The 21401-nt window shown below is 34.7% G+C and overlaps 1 protein-coding gene across 1 annotated transcript; it reads right to left on the bottom strand.

Moving 5' to 3' along the window:
- Window positions 1-15046: 15046 nt before the first annotated feature.
- edn2 (endothelin 2) lies at window positions 15047-17388 on the bottom strand. The gene is made up of 5 exons (XM_051136794.1): window positions 17208-17388; window positions 16467-16620; window positions 16135-16248; window positions 15576-15668; window positions 15047-15470 (listed from the first exon to the last, which is right to left on the bottom strand). Exons 1-5 carry the CDS (start codon window positions 17266-17268, stop codon window positions 15383-15385), a joined length of 510 nt encoding a protein of 169 aa, XP_050992751.1. The 5' UTR covers window positions 17269-17388; the 3' UTR covers window positions 15047-15382.
- Window positions 17389-21401: the final 4013 nt, after the last annotated feature.

Genomic DNA, 21401 nt, shown 5'->3' with positions numbered 1-21401 from the left:
CCATAAAAATGCAACATTGTAATGCATTCCTTTTAAAAGAAACGTTCCCCAACACTGGCTATGACACCCCAAGCAAAATCAAGTTCCTTCAAGTCAGTTAGTCAGACTCGGTCTAATGGTATGTTAAGAATTTAGTAAGGCTTTACTAAGGGTGAGAAATCTGTCATTAAAGCCATAAAGGTCATCTGTTCTCACAATGACGCCATTCCATCATTCCACATCAGTCACGGTTCATATACAGGCAACTATGGCAAACACGGAAAACCCCACACTGCTTCCTGAGAAGAACGTCTGTCTTTGATCAAATGTGGAGATCTGTGACTGTTTTAGAAACCTGTGCTACTTGAAACAGGAGAGATTACAAGAAATCATTTGCCATTCTTTCTGGTAAAGCACAGCCTTTTAGAAAACAATTATTGTTAACTTGTTGACATCGACATGAAACTGATGCCACCAATTGCTGTGGGTATAAGTTTTGATTATTGATGTTGCCATATGATGGTTTTTTAATTTGTGTTGTTAAGTAGTTTGGTAGGGCCTGCACGGTGACTCAGTAGTTGGCTCTGTGCCAACCCTGGTTCGAGTTCTGACTGAGCTTAAAAATAATCATTCAATGCCATAGAAGAGTCATTTTGGGCTTCCCCAAAATTCCCTTCAGTAAAATATTAGTTTGTTTTAATTGTGTTTTTTCACCTATTGTGGTAATGTATGCTAAACCAAAATCAAAACTAAAAAACTTTGATATCATTTCTGTTGAAACTTCTATTTCATGTATTTAAATATATTTGTAGTTACACATTTGTAATAATGAAGTTGCAGTTTAGTACATTTAAAATATGTTATATCATGTAAAATATGTAATTATATGTAATATTGAATAATGCACTAAAGTTAAATTATAATCAAGTATTTTACATGTGCTGTAGTATGTTAGTCAACACGTCAAAATAAGTGTACTTCCATTAAGCATGACAAAAGATTATTAAACATAATGATTTAAAATGTACTTAAAAACATTTATTTTGACATTTTTTCAAAGTTTTTTTTTTTTTTTTTAATGGTTTAATTGAGACCCCATTACATCCATACAATCTTTCCACTGCACAAAAGGTGTTCAGTATGAAAGCCCGTTTCCATCACTGAATTTAAGAAAGGAAAGGGGGAAAAATAAGTGCAATATTTTATCTCACAATGCTGACTCTTTTTCTCAGAATTGCATGATACAAACTCGTAATTGTGAGAAAAATGTCAGAATTGCAAGAAATAAACCTGAAATTGTGAGGACAAAAAGTCAGAATTGCAAGAAAACAGTCAGAATTGTGAGTTAAAAAAGTAAGAAATGCAAAAAAAAAAAAAAAAAAAAAAAAGTCAGAATTGCGAAACCTAAACCTGCAATTGTGCAAGAAAACAGAATTGCAGGGATAAAAAAAAGTCAGAACTGTGGGATAGAAACATGCAATTATGAGGACAAAAAGTCAGAATTTAAAGAACAAATGTCAGAATTACGAGATATAATCTCACAATTGTGAAAAAAAGTCAAGATTGCTAGAAAAAAGCCAGAATTTGCAAGAAAACATCAGAATTGTGAAACAAACCTGCAATCGTGAGGAAAAAAAGTCTGAATTTCCAGAAAATAAGTCAGAATTGTGTAAAAAAAAATTAGAATTGCGAGATATAAACCTGCAATTGTGAGGGGAAAAAAAGCCAGAATTTCAAGAAAAACTCACAATTGTGAGAAAAAAGTCAGAATTGCAGGGGTGAAAAAGTCAGAACTTGCAGTTGTGAGAAAATTGTGAGATATAAATATGTAATTGGGAGGAAAAAGTCAGAATTTCAGGGAAGAAAAGTCAGAATTGTAAGCTATAAACTTACAGTTGTGGGGAAAAAAAGTCAAGAGATATAAATTCACATTTGCAAAGAAAAAGTCATTTTTGTGAAAAAAAAAGAGTCAGAATTGCAAGATAAGAATTCGCAGTTACGAGAAAAAAACTCTTTGTTTTTTTGAAAATGTCACACCTCGTGGACTTTGTTTGTGTTTTGATTGTTCCTGTTAATTCATTTGTAGTCATAGTTATTGATTTAATTTCCCTATCATGTTCAGGTGTGTCTCGTTTATTTCCCTCATTTGCTCCATGTATTTAAGTTCCTGTCTGTTAAGTTCTAGTTTGTCGGGTCTTGTTGACATCTACTTGTGTCACCAGCCTTCCTTGTGTGGATTAACCTTTGTGTGGCTTTATTACAGACTGTTTATCTTTGTGTGTGTTCATTGACACAGACTGCGACAGAGAAAAAAAAAAAATTGCAAGATATAAACTTACAGTTGTGTGAAAAAATCCAGAGTTGTGAGATATAAATTCTCATTTGTAAAAAAAAAGTCAGATTTGTGAGATACAAGTTTGCAATTGTGAGAAAAAAGTAAGAATTGCAAGAAAAAAATCAGAATTGAGGAAAAAAGTCAGAATTGCAAGATATAAACATACAGTTGTGAGGAAAAGAAAGTTTGAACTGCAAGAAAAAAGTCAGAATTGCAAGATATAAACATACAGTTGTGAGGAAAAGAAAGTTTGAACTGCAAGAAAAAAAAAGTTAGAATTGTGAAACATAAACTGCAGCTGTGCAAGAAAAAAGTCAAATTGCGATTATATAAAGCTGCAATTTCAAAGAAAAAGTCAGAATTGCAAAAAAAAAGTAAAAATTGTGAGATATAAATTCGCAGTTGCAAGAAAAAAGTAAGAATTGCAAGAAAAATGTCAGAATTGTGAAACATAAACCTGCAACTGTGCAAGAAAAAAGTCAGAATTCCAAAAAAAAAGTCAAAATTGCGTGATGATAATTTGCAAATGCGAGAAAAAAGTAAGAAGTGCAAGAAAAAAAGTCAGAATTGCGAGGAAAACATCTAAATTGCAGGGGGAAAAAGTCAGAATTGCAAAACATAAACCTGTAACTGTGCAAGAAAAAAGTCAGAATTGTGAGACATAAATCTGCAATTGTGAGAAAAAAGTCAGAATTATAAAACATAAACCTGCAACTGTGCAAGAAAAAAGTCAGAATTCCAAAAAAGTCAAAATTGCGTGATAAAAATTTGCAAATGTGAGAAAAAAGCAAGAATTGCAAGGAAAAAAGTCAGAATTGCGAGGAAAAAATCTAAATTGCAGGGGGAAAAAGTCAGAATTGCAAAACATAAACCTGCAACTGTGCAAGAGAAAAAGTCAGAATTCCAAAAAAAGTTGCAAATGCGAGAAAAAAGTAAGAATTGCAAGAAAAAAAAATTGCAAGGAAAACCTCTAAATTTCAGGGGAAAACTTACAGTTGTGAGAAAAAATGCCAGTTGTGAGATATGAATTTACAATTGCCAAGGGAAAAACAGAACTGTGAGTTTATATCACAAAATTCTGAGAAAAAAAAGAGTCAGAACTGTGAACCTATATTTGTAAGAGTGTACTGTAGGTGTGTGTTAGATGATGGATTGGTCATCCGCCCAGGGTGTTTACCCGACTACAGCCTGAGATGCTGGGAAAAGCACTGCCATCGCTGTCACACTGTGTGGGTCAAGCAACTGAAGCAATTGGAAAACATTTGTTTTTTCTTTTTCTATAATCACATTTACAGTTAATATTCTTACTTGCTTTTTGTTCTTCTTTCCCTTTTGAATGTGTTGTTTTATGGATCTTAGCAGAAAGTTTGGAATTTTATGTTTCTTATGAGCTGGAAAGAGAGAAAAGTGTGCGTTAACAAAGCCGTTTATGACAGTTAATGACTTTGATCTTATAAATTGAAGCTGTTTATCTCTAATGCTATCTCTGGATTGCTTGAGTCACTTGTGCTTGTAAAGAGGACCGCTTCTGTAGAATCCTGTGAACAATAAATTCCATAATTATAAGCTTTTTATTGTTCTCTCATGTTTTTCTGTGATTAGCATCATTCTGACTGCCATGAAAAGCATGTTTGTGCTGCAGAGCAACGCCCTTATAAGGTTCTGCTGCTTACGTTGTTTCCTATCGAGTGAATGTAGGACTCCACAGACATAACACTAAGTCCACCCCGTCCACCCAAAAGAATGAGTGTTTAGGTGTGTGCCTATTTGATATCTCCTTGGTAACTAAACATTTCCTAAATATCTCAACACATCGAAAGTTCACGGCACAAACCGATGACCTGAAATAAGGTAGGGTAACAGGCACTCACACGCCACAACCAGTCCATCAGCCTCAATTACATGAGATAATAATGTCAACATGTACATGTATACAGTTCATATACTTAAAATCTCTTCTTGCAGATAATGTAATATTAATGAAATAAAATGATACTTAAGTGTACTTAAAGAGAGTTCACTTTCATGACTGTTTAGTAAACACTTTTAAAAACTGCACTTTGTAATAATGTCAAATTAAAAGTTTTGCTTTAAAGGACATTGTTTTAATCACATGCTTTAAAGAATTACACTTATTTTGATGTGTTGTCTAACATACTAAATCGCATGTAATGTAGACTAATTGATTATAACGTTAACTGCAATGGGTTGATATTACAATTAAAGTGAATATATCTACATGCACTAAATTGAAACTTCATTACAAATGTGTCATTACAAATATATTTCAACAGATGTGACAATAAATTATTTTTAATGCTTGTCAGTACATTCAGCAGTAACTTTAACCATATTTCAACAATAAACATTGAAGACAATAGTATTCATTCTTAAAGGAGAAGTCCACTTCCAGAACAAAATTCGACAGATAATGTACTCAACCCAGGACATCCAATATGTTCATGTCTTTCTTTCTTCAGTCATAAAGAAATTGTTTTTTGAGGAAAACATTTCAGCTTTTTTCTCCATGTAATGGACTGATATGGTGCCCCAACTTACAAAATGCAGTTTAAATGCGGCTTCAAACGATCCCAAATGCAGTTGGAAACGACCCCAGACGAGGAAGAAGGGTCTTATCTAGCGAAACGATCGGTTATTTTCATAAAAATAATACAATTTATATACTTTTTAATGTCAAATGCTCATCTTGTTTTACTCTGCCGGAACTTTTGTTTCGGTTCATGGCAGTTAGTGTATGTCGAAAAACTCCCATCTCATGTTCTCCCTCAACTTCGAAATCGTCTTATATCGCTCTTTTACCTTTTTTGTTGAGGGTTTTTGATCTTCTTTACATGTTCAGTTTGCAAAGACTGGGTCGGTACTTTTGCAGTGATGTAGGATGATTGTGAAATGATTAAATGCTAATTGTATTTAATATAAATTTAAACTACTTTTTGTTTAATTGCTACTAATATGCAATAAGAAGAAAATACTTATTTTATAGAAAAGTATACATAATGTATAATTGCAAAAAAAAAAAAAAAACACCTTAGCAAAGTTTGTACTATTTCTGCTTATTTTGAAAAATAAAATAATATTTTTTGTTTAATAAATATATTGGCATTAAAATGTTAATATAAAAATATATATTTAAAAGTACAGAAACAAAATAATTTTGAAAAGTAAAGATTCTGAAAGTATTGAAGGAGATTCTATAATATTTTAATATAGATTTACAGTAGTAACAACAGATATGTTATTATATGATATGATTAATGTCATGTTTTTAAATATGCTGGTTTCATTCTAAACATGGTGATTATGTCTAAGATACCCAACATAATATATGATATTTTGTCATTTGTTATTTAAAAACTGTTGCTTTTATTATCTTAAAACTGAAATCATTAAGAAGATGTTTGTATCAAAATATATGCATTTGTTTGAGCAATTCTCTCTTGCTACTTAAATCTACAATGTTTTAAAAAACATCAAATATTACATCATGTAAACACAGAATCGACTTTGCGCTGCTGCCCGCGATCGCCTCGAGTCAAGGATTACACAAATTTGCATATGCATCTTGAAAAGGAAATGTTTTAGATAGTGCTACGCCACATTTTTGTGCCATCTAGTGGTTTAGAGGAAATTAAAGGCCCTTTTACCCTGCCTTTAGCCCTGCATTGTGCAACCCTAATCTGCTAGAAAAAAAGAAAAAAAAAAAAAACTTGGAAAAATTGTACCTTTAGGGGTACAACAATTTGTCACTGGGGGAGTTTCCTTAAAAGGACACCTTTATACCTTCTTTACCCCTAAAGGGTGCATATTAGTACCTTCGAGTAGTAATATGTACATGTACATATAAGGTAGTAGTATGTGCTTTTATAGTACTAATATGAACTCTCTAGTGACAAGCTGTGTAGTTGAAGAACTAATCTACTTTGCATCTGTTGTAGTTTGGATGCATCTCTCAAAAGGAGTTTGTTTTGTTGAGAGAGTATTCTCATGAAGCACCAAAAAGGCAGGATGTCTTTCATAAGAAACAGTTGCTTCTCTTTCTACAAAACATGAAATATTTCCCTGAGGAAACGCTGTCTTACGCGACTCCCATGAGAATTCCTCCGTTCTTGATCCAAGAAGACAATTGCCATAGTTTTCCTTCTTTGCACAACCTGCAGTAATGACTTCCCACAAAAACAAGTGTGCTTGCTTCTGCCTAGTGTTTAGACCTGCCATAGGAAACAACTGCATCTGCAGTCAGCAGCTGTATCTTCATGCACCTGCTCGCAGGAGACGTGACTGCCTGCATTCGCTCGCAACTTGAATCCCGGCAGATTCCAGCGTCCTGCACCAGGAGGCACTGGGTTTCCCTTCATTCTCTGGTATGTGGATCGGGGTCAACCACAGATGGTTATCACTGCCAGGTTTGAATGAGAAATTAAGATTGTGATCCAATGCAATTAAACTGACAGACTTGACTGTTTACAGAGCTGGCTGAAGGATGTTTATAAAGAAGGTCGGACTGTCTGCAGGCTCGGGAGTCTGTCTATCTCTTCAGGCTATCTGCTGTACGTGTGCCACAACACAGGAGTGACCGTGATCTGCATCTCGAGCTGTTATTCTCAAATATGTCTCAAGTCCAGACATGATAGAGTCTAGGAATTGCAGATTCTAGGAAAGCAGATGAGTAGCTTGAGCTCTGGTTCAAAACAGGTTACTTCTGATACACTTCTTTTGGTTATGGTAGTGTTGCGTTTATCACAGAGAACGTAATTCCACAATGCATTGCGATAAACTCAGCGAAAAAAGTCATACAATATTGTCATTTATGCATAAGTTGAGTCAGAATTTGTTATCAGGCAATAATGGAACAACTGTTTTAAAAAGTATTTTTTTCAGGATATGCATTTTCATGGGTTTAAATAAAAGATTTGTTATTTTGTGAATCAAAAAACACACTTTTCTAGTTAAAAAAAAATGCATAAAAAAATTTGCAACAACCGAATGTGTCTGTCAAAAAATAACATGCACAATACACAGTAGAATGTACAAGAAGCAGAGGTCCAGGGAGTACATGCATTTCCTGGAAATCCCACACTGCTGGGGATTTTCACTACGTCAAAGCTTTCCGAGATGGAGAAAATAGTAGCGTAAGTGGCTTCAAGATCCCGTCTGTCAGAGACAGTAAAGTACCTAATACAGAATTCATTTGAGAATAAATTTGTTACTCACTCATTGAAATTGGCAAGTGATTTCTATAAAATGTAAATAACTATCTTGTTTAAAAATAAAGCTATTATCAAAATTTGATTTGGCAGATTTTTTTATCACAATTTTAATTCTTATTCAAAGTGACTCATATATTTTTCAAGCTCTTGCATTACTTGGGAATCAAACCCATGATTTTGTCATTGCTTATTCCTTGAGTCAAAAAAAACAAAACATACAAAATACTGTCAGGATTTGCTAAAGACACGTAGTGAAATAAAGTGCGGCTGACCTTACTGCATATGCATTTGTAGGAGTTTTCCGTAGTATTTGTTTTCTGCCATTATTTTGCCATTAAAAAAAACATATCACCTCAGAAACACACACCTCAAGCCTGTTTCATAAAGTGCACTAAAAAAAAATGGGGTTTTAAGCTTAAAACCTCACTACCTGACTTGAAATAACCTAACAAATCAATCAAGGTTAAAGCGGTTCCATGAACGACAATTTAAGTTCATGCAATCTCACTAATTTGATCCAGGTTTAATGAACCAGGATAATTTGATATGCATGCATGCTTATTCTTAAGCAGCCCTTTCAATGTCAACCATGGATCAATCGATCCACCATGGCAAACAGCAAATATATTTGTGCTGTTTAATACATTTGAGACGTGTTCTGTTTTCCTTAGTGCATAACTGACATGTCACTGGTATATTCTTTATCTGCAGATGTCAGAAAGTCAAATGCAAATATATCCATTGTGCTGTCAGGAGTGGGCGAGGCCTACGTGAGTGAACGCTTGTGTGCTAACAGACAAAGCACAAAAGAATAGGAGCGCAATAATTCTGATTAAAATATTGCTGAAATACCTGTTGTTAGACATTAAATGCGCCTCAAGCAGAATTTGAAATATATGTGTATTTTTATGAGAGCACTTAACTGTGAAGGGACTGTTGTAATGGGTGTTGTAATGATTTTAATGCTTTAAAGAGCAGTTTTAGATTGTAATGTTCTACTACTAATCATAAAAGTACAGCTATCATAAAACCAGAGAGAAAGGCTGCATGGCTAGAAACTGCTGATTAAATGAATGCGCAAGTAGCAACCTATGTTAAAATGTTTTCATATATCTTAATAACAATGTCATTAAATATTGGGGGAAATAAATGCAGTCGGCTGTGTATATTTGATTTATTATTTAAGTTGCATTTTCTGCATACTTTTATTTTTGGACTGATAGTGGTTAGTAAAGTCAAATAATTGTATGTGAGAGAGTCAGTGGTAATATTGCATTCATATTGGTCAGTTTTAGAGGAGCTCAACTTAGCCTTACAGTTAACTTGACCAGGTTAGTTTCCCAGCATGATCTATGTTAAATTTGTTTTATGAAACCAAATTATTTGACAATGAGTCAGACTAACTGAAATGAGCCTGGCATATGGTAAACTTGGTTTATGAAACAGCCTCCTGATTATCCCGATAATCAGCCTCCTGATTATCGTTGGCTCTGCATGTTTACGACACTAATTTGCACCACTCTTGGTATTGGTATATTGATTGTTGTGGAAATGATCCGTCTGTGTTTAATTTGCTTGGTGTCATTAGATCAACCGCTGAACTTTCTACCTCTCCATATTTTTGGGATTGTGGCCTAAAACTAATTTGCTTTGTTTAGTATATCTGGCCCTTGCTCTGCTGTTCAAGCTACAGAAATGCTGGACAGGTTACACAAATTACATATATTTATATTTCAGTACTGTTATTTATTTGTAAAAAAAAAAAAAAAAAAAAAAAAAAAAAAATCTAATTGGAAATAGATTATTTTACCCAATATTTGTGTGTGCATTGTTAGCTTAGCAACATGCTAAAGACAAACTGTATTGAATCCATATAAAGAGTATTTTTCAGATAATTCATTGTATAATACGCTATAAACACACATCTCTGATCTCATTAATTCAAGTATTGAAGAACTGCATTGATTGACTTTGGTGTGTTTATTTTATAAAGTCTCGTCAGGTATACTGTATGTAGTAATCGCGGTAACACTTTAGTATAGGGAACAATTCTCAATATTAACTAGTAGCTTATTAGCATGCCTATTCATAACATATTGGCTATTTATTAGTGCTTATAAAGCACATATTCTGCATGACCATATTCAACATCCCTAATCCCACCCAATACCTAAACTTAACAACTACCTTACTAATAAGTAGCAAATATTTTTGTTCCCCGGGCGCTGGAGCAATGGCTGCCCACTGCTCCGGGTGTGTGTTCACAGTGTGTGTGTGTGTGTGTGTGTGTGTGTGTGTGTGCATGTGTGTTCACTTCTGACTGCTGTGTGTGTGCACTCGTGATGGGTTAAATGCAGAGAACCAGTTTCGGGTATGGGTCACCATACTTGACAATACATCGTCACTTTCAATTTTTACTTTCAAATTAGTCGTTTATTGATACAAAGGTTAATGGTTAAAAGTTAATGGTTTGTTAATAGTGAGAATTGGACCTTAAAGGGGTCATCGGATGCAAAGTTCACTTTTGCATGTTGTTTGAACACAAATGTATGTTGGAAGTGTGTGTCCACAACCACCGTATAATGATAAAAATCCACCCTTTGGTTTTTATTTAATCTGTAAAAATAATTTCCCATTTTTTAAATCAAGCCATACCGACACCGACAGAGGCCGCTCCCACGATAGTTGATTGACACGGCCGTCTTACCTTAGACCCGCCTTAAATGAGCAGTAACAGTCCGATCGCCATTGTTTTGATGCAGGGACATAGACAAGAATGGCTCTTAAGCGATTGAGGTGTTGTGTTGCTGGATGTAATAATGAACATAGTAGTCGTCATTTACTCCCGACATCTGAGCCGCTGAAGATGCAGTGGATTACGTTTGTTTGTGAAGGGAATGCGCCTTCTGATCTACATATATCCGTCTATGTTCACGTGATTCATTCATGATCCAGCTTCACTTACAGTAAAAGTGAGTACAAAGGTTTTGTTTGTATGAATCTTTGTGATCACCTTTCCTAATAACGTGCTAGTTAGCAAGTTTAGCAGCTAAACACAGCTAAAGTAAACAGGCTCGTCACTCCACAGAGAGAAGAGAGGGGCGGGGCGAGCAGAGCTCATTAACATTTAAAGCGACATCGACCAGAACAGGTTGATTTTTGCAGAGCTGATTTTGACAAGGTAAGGTTTTTTTTTTTTTTACACTACCATTGAGAAATTTTAACCGAAGCATGTTATGTACTTTTCATTAAGACCCTAAAGAATCATATCAACTTGTGGAAAATGGGCATCCGATGACCCCTTTAAAATAAAGTGTGACTGTAACTGCTTTATTAAAGCTGTAAGAGACATAACACATGATTTCAAACAAATATCACATCCTTTGGGTGAGCAGAGCCTCACAAGACACGTGTTATGTAATCTCCCACGTCATTTCTCCTGAACTCAAATGTCCTGTCACACACTCACAAATTTGTTTCAATATCATGATTGAAACTTCATATTAACTTCTGTTGTTTTTACATTAAGTTTTATATTAAGCCTTACAGTACAACCATTAACTTAGCTATTTTAATTTAAAAGATAAATTTTTTAATTATAATCAAAGCATTATTTATTATCCCACAAATAAATCAATGTCTGATCTCCGTCTCCCTAATATACACTCTTAAAAATAAAGGTGCTTCACGATGCTATAGAAGAACCTTTTATGTCTAAATGGTTCCATAAAGAACCTTTAACATCTGAAGAACCTTTCTGTTTCAGTTCTTTTTTGCAAAAGAAGATTCTTCAGATTATGAAAAGGTAAGAAAAAGAAGGTTCTTCAAAGAACCTTTGACTGAATGGTTCTTTGTGGAACCAAAAATGGTTCTTCTATGGCATCGCTGTATAGAACTTTTTAAAGCATCTTTATTTTCAAGAGTGTAGACACAAGACTAATTATTATTAGTGCAGACTAATTCTTCCCCTAAAAGAAATTCTCTGCATTTGCATTGTCCTCTTTTGAGAAGACAACCCCAAAATGAGATTTTGCCCGACTTAGCTAAGCTCTGGGGACATTTTGTTCCCAAAGTATAAGTTAAACACACACACGCACACACACACATTCTTGCAATGAAAGAGAAGGGACACTAACTTTCAGACTGCTGTAATCACACTAATCTGAAAAAAAAAAAAGAAAAAACTGAGCAAAGAAAAGATAAAATGTCCTTAAAATGAATGCATGTTAACCTGCAGACATACATGCACCTGCATCCACTGCTAATGGCCTAAACAGCACAGAAAAACTTAGAGAACACAAAGGAAAAGATTAAAACAAAGCACACCGTGTTATGACAACCACAACAATTTAGTCGTAATCAGTTTCCGCCCCAGCCGCATTAGTTCCTCTCACCAAGTGTTTTTCCACTGTTTTTCCAATTTTTTTCCCCTAGCAGTTCGTAAACTGCGTGTCTGAAGGAATGCGGCGGGAATGTGCAGACGGCATCCTGTTTTTTCTTACACTTAGTCAGCTGTTTACTCTCAAAGAGCTGTGTGAACACAAGGTGCTTTCATCTCTGCTGAAGAAAGAAAGACGGATGAAGGGGGGAAAGTTTGTTTCACTACAGTAATTGTGGCCTAGTTATACAAAATGGTGTACAATACTTCAATTTGTTGTATCGAAATATCATCAAGATGCACCAATCCTATTGCCAATATTGGTAATTACACTGGAAAAATATTAGATGTCGAAACAATTTTTCACTAGTCAGAAACAGCACTACAGCAAGTAACACTGAATTAAAAATGACATTTTATAATTTTTGGATTGAATTTTGTATTTTCTTGTAAAATATACTTAATCTTTTTTATTATTATTTACAACTTCAAACCAATTCAAAGTTACCTGTTAATGTGAATGTTTATTTTGAATTTAGTGCAATTATAAAAATTTATTATAAAGAAGAAAAGGAAACAAGGGATAAGAAAAAAGGGATATATTTGCAAAAGAAAACTTTTTAATTGTAATTGAAAATAACTTTTTTTTAATTTTCAAAAATCATGTTTTTTTGTGTTATGTTTTTATTGTGTTAGTTAGCAGTATTGTTATTTATTTTGTTTTATTTTTTTACTTTTTTACAGGGTTTTTGAAAATTGCTTAAAACAGAGTTATCTGTTTTTGCAAATAAACTCTTCATATATATATATATATATATATATATATATATATATATATATATATATATATTTTGTCAGAATAGTATTACAATTTTTTTTTTTTTTTTTTTTTTTTTTTGTCTTCGTCAGCACAAATTGTGTTGTAATTAATTGTGGTTATTGTGGTTAATATTATTAAAGGAGAAGTCCACTTCCAGAACAAAAAATGACAGATAATGTACTCACCCTGCGTCATCCAAGATGTTCATGTCTTTCTTTCTTCAGTCGTAAAGAAATAGTGTTTTTTGAGGGAAACATTTCAGCATTTTTCTCCATATAATGGACTGATATGGTGCCCCGAGTTTGAACTTCTTTTGAAATGATTTTTAAAGTTGAGTGAGAAAATACGATCTGAGTTTTCGACATACCCTAACTGTCTTGAACCAGAATACACAGAGTTCAGGCAGAGCAAGACAAGACGAGCATTTGAGATTAAAAATATTTTATGAATATAACTGATCATTTCACTAGATAAGACCCTTATTTCTTGGCTGGGATCGTTTACAACTGCATTTGGGATCGTTTGAAGTCGCATTTAAACTGCATTTTGGAAGTTCAAACTCGGGGCACCGTATCAGTCCATTATATGGAGAAAAATGCCGAAATGTTTTCCTTAAAATACATAATTTCTTTACAACTGAAGACAGAAAGACATGAACATCTTGTATGACAAGGGGGTGAGTACATTATCTGCAAATTTTTGTTCTGAAAGAGGACTTCTCCTATCCAGTAACTGATCTAATAACAATTATAATAAATTGATGATAGTATTAGTTACTCCATAGGAACCCATAGTAATGATGTAAGGAATTTCAAACACTTTACGTACTGTGAGCCAAATTCTACAGATCGACCCGCATCATTAAGCTATCCTCCATTATGAGACACCTTAAATGTTCCTCGGAATTTCAAAACTGCACGTGTTGAGTAAACATTTGGGCAGCTGGAATGAGCTGCTAGACAAAGAGACTGCACATCTTAACAAGATAAAATACCGTCCCAGACAACTGTCAAACATTGCCTAAAAAAGAAATAATACAAATGGTTTGGCCTCACCTAAAGCTAACCTCCCTGCTGACTTTTAAGAAAAGTATGCTGCGCACCTGTTTGGATGCACATGTGGAATTCTGTTCTCAAAAGCTCTACATGAACGTTTATCAAGGAGATCTTAAAGTATGAAATATGACGTCATCTTAGCAATACAATGACATACAGATGTAAGCCGAATTATAAATAGTTTCCACCTAAAATATGTGCAGCTATTATTATTTTTTTTATTTTCCATTAATTTTCCCAATGTGATTTTACTGACAGTAAAATTGCCACATAATTTTACACACCCCAGAAAAATAATAGAGCACACAGCCTTCATAATCGAAAGTGTATTGCTCATACATTTACAGCCCACACAAGTGGATCGAACAAATTATGCATGAAGTCATTGGTCATTATGGGATTGTGTTAGATTTGTTTTTGTGGCAGGTTTGCAAAGTGTAATGTACTGTTGAAGTGTTGGATTTATTATGCGGAGGAGTTTAATGTTTAACAAGAATTGTACTCATCTGAAGTAGTAAGCAGTTCAACAAAGACTTCTTTGTTATTTGGTAGTACATTGTTTATTAATAGATACAATAATACAAAAATAAACTCCATTAAATAAATTAAATAAGTTAACAAACTGACTGCTGAATGTAAGCAATTCCAGTTTAAACATTCAAGTATCTGTGAGAAACTAACAGTCCTTTTCTTCACAGGAAGAAAACAGGATAACTAAACACGCACATTTTACAATAGTCAATTTATAATTAAGCATACACAAGCAGTCATGAACAGATTCCATTTAACTGAGTAACTACACAGTACTACAGTATTTCTATAATAGAGCCAGCAGACAGTAGCAACCGGTTTGAACTTTAGGAAAACAATAACAGCATTTTCTGGCAAGCTTTGAGCTATTGAAACCTGCTGGTATCTGAACAATAAAAACACTCTACTGAAAGTATGCAATAAATACTTCCGCCTTCACTGAAGGGAAAAAGGAGGAAAAATGGAGGGAAGGAAGAGTTACAAAAAAGAAAACAGATAAACATTCCCAAAGGTTTTTTCTTTTCATTTTTTTTTTTAAATATTTAGACGCTTTCTTGAGCAGTTGAAAGCATCATAGAAAGCATCAGATACATTCATTTCTAAATAAATATATAAATAAATAAATAATAAAATTAAACTCTGATACAGAGAAAAACCTAATAAATAAAAGATCTAGACTAGAGAATATACCTGAAGTCTTTCAGGCAGAGGGTAAAAGAGTTTCATTTTTTTTTTTTTTTAACTTACTGCAAATCTTCTCAGATGGTAATATTAAACTATGTTTGCAGTGCTTCTACCATTGAAATGTCACCATTTCACTGGTGCAGAAAGTCTGATCCATTCTTCTTTTTCTCCACTTTAATCATCTTTTACTCTGGCAAACAGACGTTTCTGCTCCTCTTCAGCTGAAGCAACCGAGAGTTCGTGTCTCAGCAGTTCAGCTCCGTCTTGAACTCAGTGAATCCACCACGCTTGCGTCCTCTTCTCACGAGGCAGATCCTCTTCATCCAGGACTGGTTTTGTTCAGTTGCTCACCTCACCTCACCTCACCTCTGTCTAATTGATCAAGAGATTCCTGAGTCTGGATTTCTTCTTGGTTGAAGCAGATCGAGAGGCTGTCATGAGATTTTCTTTAATCGTCTTCCTGAAAATGGAAATGACACATTGATAAGCAACAAATCAGGATATTTTATCATGATTGGAGTGAAAGCATGTGCTAAATGTGCTGATGAAAAAAACAAAGACTTACCTGAGAGATGACAGCAGATAATTGCTAGTTTTGTCCATGTGAATTGACTGGTCATCAAATTGGGTCACAATCTCCATATCTGGATTTTCCAAACTGCAGATAAAAGTTGAGAATAAGGTTACATTTTGGTCATTCAAATGTGTCCCTTTGGTCATGCATGTTTATATAAACTGCTTTATTTAATAAATCACTCTTATAAAGCCAGGGACAAACAAATCTTTCCCACATAAAAAACAAGAATACAAGGCCTAAAGCCGTCCTTGAACAACCCCAGGAATTTTTGGATAATATTAAACTTGTCCAAAAATAGCTGTCCTTTGATTTGCATGACCTGCATGACTCATGACTACTTAAGTCATTAGACTGTTTTTCATTCACTCTCTTATTTGCTTTCATCTCAAGAGGATGCATATCAGAGCTTGGTAAAATCCCCCACACAAGTTGCCCTGATCTCCACAGGTCACACACGGCTGCCTACGGCATCCACGACAGACAAAATGACACGTATCTGTCTGATTTCATCTTCAGGGTGGAGCTTGAAGCTGGAGTCTGAGCTCACCTGCTGTGACAGAAACTAGAGCAGGTCCGGTCAGCGGGATTCGCGCACTCGCAGCGGCCCGTGGAGCGCCGGCGACGGGACAGAGGGCTTCCCAGACCGAAAGGTGCGATCTTACTATAGTGAGATAAGAGGGAGAGCGTTAAACAGAGAAGTAAAATGCAAACAAGGTGTTCTAAATTATTTTTTTTTTTTTTTTTTGAGTCTACAGGTGATCTAATTCCACATTACGAACATTCTATCAATTAGATATTTTTTTAGAATTCAGAATCAGACTGGTGTCTTTTGAAAATCATTTTCAATTCACTAAATTCACACTATGTCATCTTACTCACTTTGGTGTGTTGACCCAGATGATGTCCAAATGGCAGAAATAGATGCACTCGTTGTCCTCCCAGCTGCTACAGGAGCAGCGTTTGGTACGGACCCGTTTGACAGCAGGTGGATTGCTTGATGCTTTAGATTGTTCAGACAGTGGATATCCAAACCCTAGAAAACAAAATCTATGATTAAAGCCAGTCACAAAATGCTTTTGGCAGCCTAAACATGTGTTTCATGTAGTAACATCCACATTTACTCACTAAGGTTTTAAAATGAAGACAAGTCAGCCTGTATATATTAGGTTGCACCACCAAAAGTCATTTTTACTGACTGCACAAATATATTTTTTAAAGTGGTGTTTTATAATATTCTATATTAAAAACTTAAAATCTGATAAATACACATACTAGTCATTAATCTATATAGATATGTCACTTGGTAATAACCACTGCGCTTATCTGTAAAGATAATAAGATATAATGATTTTCTTTGTGTGTTACTGTACATTTTGGCAGATATCCACCAGTGAGGTCGTGAAGTACAAGAAAATATGTTGTTTTATATGACAGTATAATCTTAGATTTAAAATTGTCATTTGTGCATTATATCTCAACGCTGTCAAGCTAAAACAACTAACATCTATTATAAGACTATATTGTTATGTCCTGTCAGATACTTGTGTCAAACCACGGAAAACACACATGCTGTGGAAAACGAAAGTGAATGTTTTCTTATAAAAGGTAAAAGTGTCTTACCTTGCTCCAGCACACATAGTGCAACAGTGATAAAGACAGCCGTCCGCAGTGAGAAAGCCATTATAGTATCTCAAGAGTTTAACACGCTTGTTAAATCCACTGAAGTGATGATATGCAGTTAGTATCTGCAGTCCACAGAGCTCCACTGACAGACTGACAGGTGCTTGTGTTGAACTCAACCTGCCCGCCTTCCATTTATCCTCCCCGAAGCTCCGCCCATCGGGCCAGAGCGTTGAGCAAACGCTGTTGCACAACACTGACTGTCCCAGTGAGTCTTGACATTCCTGCCTGCTGATTGGCCGCAGGGCTGAATGAGGTGGAGGGGGAATGAAAGAAAGGTAGGGAACAGCCACTGATGTCATTAACTCCCCTTGGATAAGTCAGTGTCACAGAAACAGGAAACCTTTTTTTTCCGCAGAGGAGTCCGTGTGCTGTCATCGACACAGGAGATAGTGTTTAATGGCATATTTTGCATGTGTCCAGGGATACATTCCACGCTAGTGCAGAAACCACCCCAGAGGAAAAAGCAGGGCTGATAGTGCATGTGCAGGATATCCAGTTGAGTCCTGGAGCACAGATTGTGGATACGGCATGGCTGCTGCCATGATTTAGCAATGATATAAAGCTGGAAAACATGTCAATGCACCATATCACACGTACTTTCACTTCATACTACAGAAGATACTATAAGAGATTCTTAGTGGATAAGCAGCTAAACAGTATATAGAATCTGCAAAATGTTAATTATTTTACCAAAATAAGAGGGATCACACAATGCATGTTATTTTTTATTTAGTACTGACCTGAATAAGATGTTTCACATAAAGACATTTACATATAGTCCACAAGAGAAAATAATAGTTTATAAAAATGCTAGTTTATGACCCTGTTCAAAAGTTTGCATACGCTTGATTTTTAATACAGTGTTGTTACATGAATGATCCACAGCTGTGTTTGTTTAGTGATAGTTGTTCATGAGTCCCTTGTTTGTCCTGAACAGTTAAACTTCTTCATAAAAATCCTGTGAAAACAATGACTCTATTTGAGATCCATCTTTTCACACTGAGGACAACTGAGGGACTCATATGCAACTATTACAGAAGATTCAAACACTCACTGATGATTCAGAAGGAAACACGATGCATTAAGAGCCGGAGGGTGGAAACTTTTGAACAGAATGAAGTTAAACTTACCTGATCTTCAAATTAAAAAAGTTTTCACTCCCTAATGCATCGTTTCCTTCTGGAGCATCAGTGAGTGTTTAAACCTTCTGTAATAGTTGCATATGAGTCCCTCAGTTGTCCTCAGTGTGAAAAGATGGATCTCAAAATCATACATTGAATCATACACATTAGAAAAGGTTCAGATACACAAAAATGCTGAAAAACCAAAGAATTTGTGTGATCTGAAGGATTTTTCTGAGGAACAGTGGGCACTTTAACTGTTCAGGATAAACAAGGGATTCACGATCAACTATCACTAAACAAAAATAATAAATAAAAAAATAATAAGCAGTGGATCATTCAGGTAATAACACAGTATTAAGAATCAAGTGCATGTAAACTTTTGAACAGGGTCACTTTTATAAATTCAACTACTATTTTCTCTTGTGGACTATACGTAAACATGTCAGTACAATTTTTTTTTTTTTTTTTTAATGAGATTTATAGGTTTGTTAGGATATGACAATATTTAGCAGAGATACAACTATTTGAAACTTAATATCCTAATGACTGTTGCCATAAAAGAAAAGTCAATAAATTTGAACCATACAACGCATTGTTGGCTATATATACCCATGCTACTTAAGACTGGTTTTGACAGGGTCACATACAGTGAAAATTTTGTTTGGGGTCCAATTATCAATATTAACTATTAACTACAAATTTAAACTCTAAAAACTCCTAATTTGCTGCTGATATGGTCACACAGAGTAAGGCAATAATATGTGCTTTATAAGTACTAATAAATAGCCAATATGCTAGTAATATGCATAATAATAAGCAACTAGTTAATAGTGAAAACTGCCATATCAGATCAGCGTCTGACCAATAATATTTTTCTTCTCATTATTGTTTTAACATATTATATCGTGTGTATTATATCATCCATTTTTCTTATTCATAGGCATGGCAGTTATAATATATTTGACCACTGAGAAAATGAGATAACATTCACAAAATATGCAAATGACACAAGAAACCCCCTCAGTGGAGATAATGACAACATCATTTGTCTGTCATTAATCATATCAGCACACTCTGTTAACAAATGTCACTGATTCAAGTATGCAAAATATTGTGACCTGTAGAAAGACATTTTATTCCGCATTGGAAATGTACACACAGTGTGTTACCGCTGGAAAACAACCGGTGGAAGATCCTCTCACTTTAGATGCTGTTCCAACTCCATTGCGTGCTATTAATATTCGCATTTTTCCATATTATAACTGCATAAAATAAATAAGTGTGCAGTGATAATGACAGACAGAACCTGTCCATCTATTTTTAGACAGGTTTAATATTATCTGATTTTTTTTAACAGAATAGGACATTATTTATTATTACATATTTATATATTATTATTAACTTTTTTTTATTTATTTATTAGTATGTTCGTAAGTTTGTGATCATTAAAATTCATGGATATAGATTGAAAATATAAAAGCAGCATGGCATGACACTGCATTTTTGTTTATTACATAATGACATGGCACTTTGTTAAAGTGTAACTTTTTAGGCTAGTTAAATGGCTATGATATGATATAATATGCTTAAAAACATCTTAAATAACATTCACAGGAAATAAAACTGAATTTATGAAATTTATACAGCAACTGTTCTTCTAAACATCAGTTTTATTTTTTAAATGTATTTTTTCCCCCTATATGAACTGGAAAAATATTAAACATTGAAGTCACTGCAGGGGGGCAGGAAATGCCAGTGATCTCAGTTCACCAAACAATGGCACCGCACAGTTTATTTGTCCTGCTGAGGTCAAAAACATAAAACAATAACTAAAGTAAATGTTTAAGTCCTACATTATGGACAGATCATAAAAAGTGTCAGTTTTCCAGATAAATCACGATTTTTTGACAGTTATGATCCATCTTGTATGATTACATAATTTTTGTTTTCCATACCAAAATTCCATGCACTTCAGATTTATGAACTACGTGCCAAAAACGAATGAGATTATATATGGTGTGTGGCATTTATAAACCAAGTTTTCTTTCCTGAGACATATTATTGTGCTTTATAATAAGTAAATGATTGCTCAGGTCACCCGTACTCAGACTCCCTCTCTCTGTTTTTCTTCTGTCTCAGTTTCTACAGTCACAATCTAACAATGTGGTCTTATCCATTTCCTCTTCCACTCAGCGTGGTGGCTCGTTGGAGGAATGTGGCGCTGTGCGCTGACAAACACAAAACAACCGAAAGTGCCTGTGGAATTCCTCCGGAAGCTCTCAGGAATGCGCTGCTCCACTGCACTTTGACACCTTACATACTCCGTGAGACTTTCCTGACCAAAACTGGTCACTGAGAGAGAGACAGAGAGAGAGAGAGAGAGAGAGAGAGAGAGTGACAGAGAGAGAACAACTAAGATGGCATGCAAAATTTGTTAAACGATGCAGCTGGAATAATGATGTCATTGTTTAAACGTACTGTAGCTTCGGAATTGAGACACATGATTTTGCACGTAGACCCATATTAAGACAACGCATATCAGTAACATACTTCATCCTTGTATGACAAGACAAATGACATTTTTTCACAGTCTTTTAATTTTTTTCATACAGTGAAAGTTAATGCGGCCCAGTGGAGTTTTGCTCGACTCCACTGACTTTTGTTGATAGACAAAAAGACAAAATGTCCACTTGTGATGTTAAACAACATGTCATTTTCAGTATTTTTATTTTTGGGTGAACTGTCAAATTGCAAATTGTACTGAATGAGTACTTGTGGTGTGCTTCAAATGATAAAAGTATATATACATATTTTTTAAGGTGAGACACTGCAGGTCAAATGTTTATACAGAAGGGATTTTGGGTATCTCATTTTTGTCACTCCATCATTCAGAAAGTTCCTTGTGAAGTTTACCCAAATTCTTGAGTTGATTTTGCTTGACAAGCTTCTCAAGACTGCGGTTGGTTGTGTATCTTTTTCTTCCACACTTTTTCCTTTCACTTAACTT

Source organism: Labeo rohita, chromosome 19 (assembly GCF_022985175.1).
Source record: "Labeo rohita strain BAU-BD-2019 chromosome 19, IGBB_LRoh.1.0, whole genome shotgun sequence".
NCBI classification, from domain to species: Eukaryota; Metazoa; Chordata; class Actinopteri; order Cypriniformes; family Cyprinidae; genus Labeo; species Labeo rohita.
Note: the sequence above shows the minus strand (reverse complement) of the source record. Positions and strands in the feature narration are given on the sequence as shown.

Coding starts and splice junctions, on each gene's coding strand:
- edn2 (XM_051136794.1), bottom strand. CDS start 17,268: ATGGCTTTCTCACTGCGGACGGCTGTCTTTATCACTGTTGCACTATGT. Junction 16,621..17,207: donor ACTATGTGTGCTGGAGCAAG/GTAAGACACTTT, acceptor TTTGTTTTCTAG/GGTTTGGATATCCACTGTCT. Junction 15,471..15,575: donor TATCTGCTGTCATCTCTCAG/GTAAGTCTTTGT, acceptor TTCCATTTTCAG/GAAGACGATTAAAGAAAATC.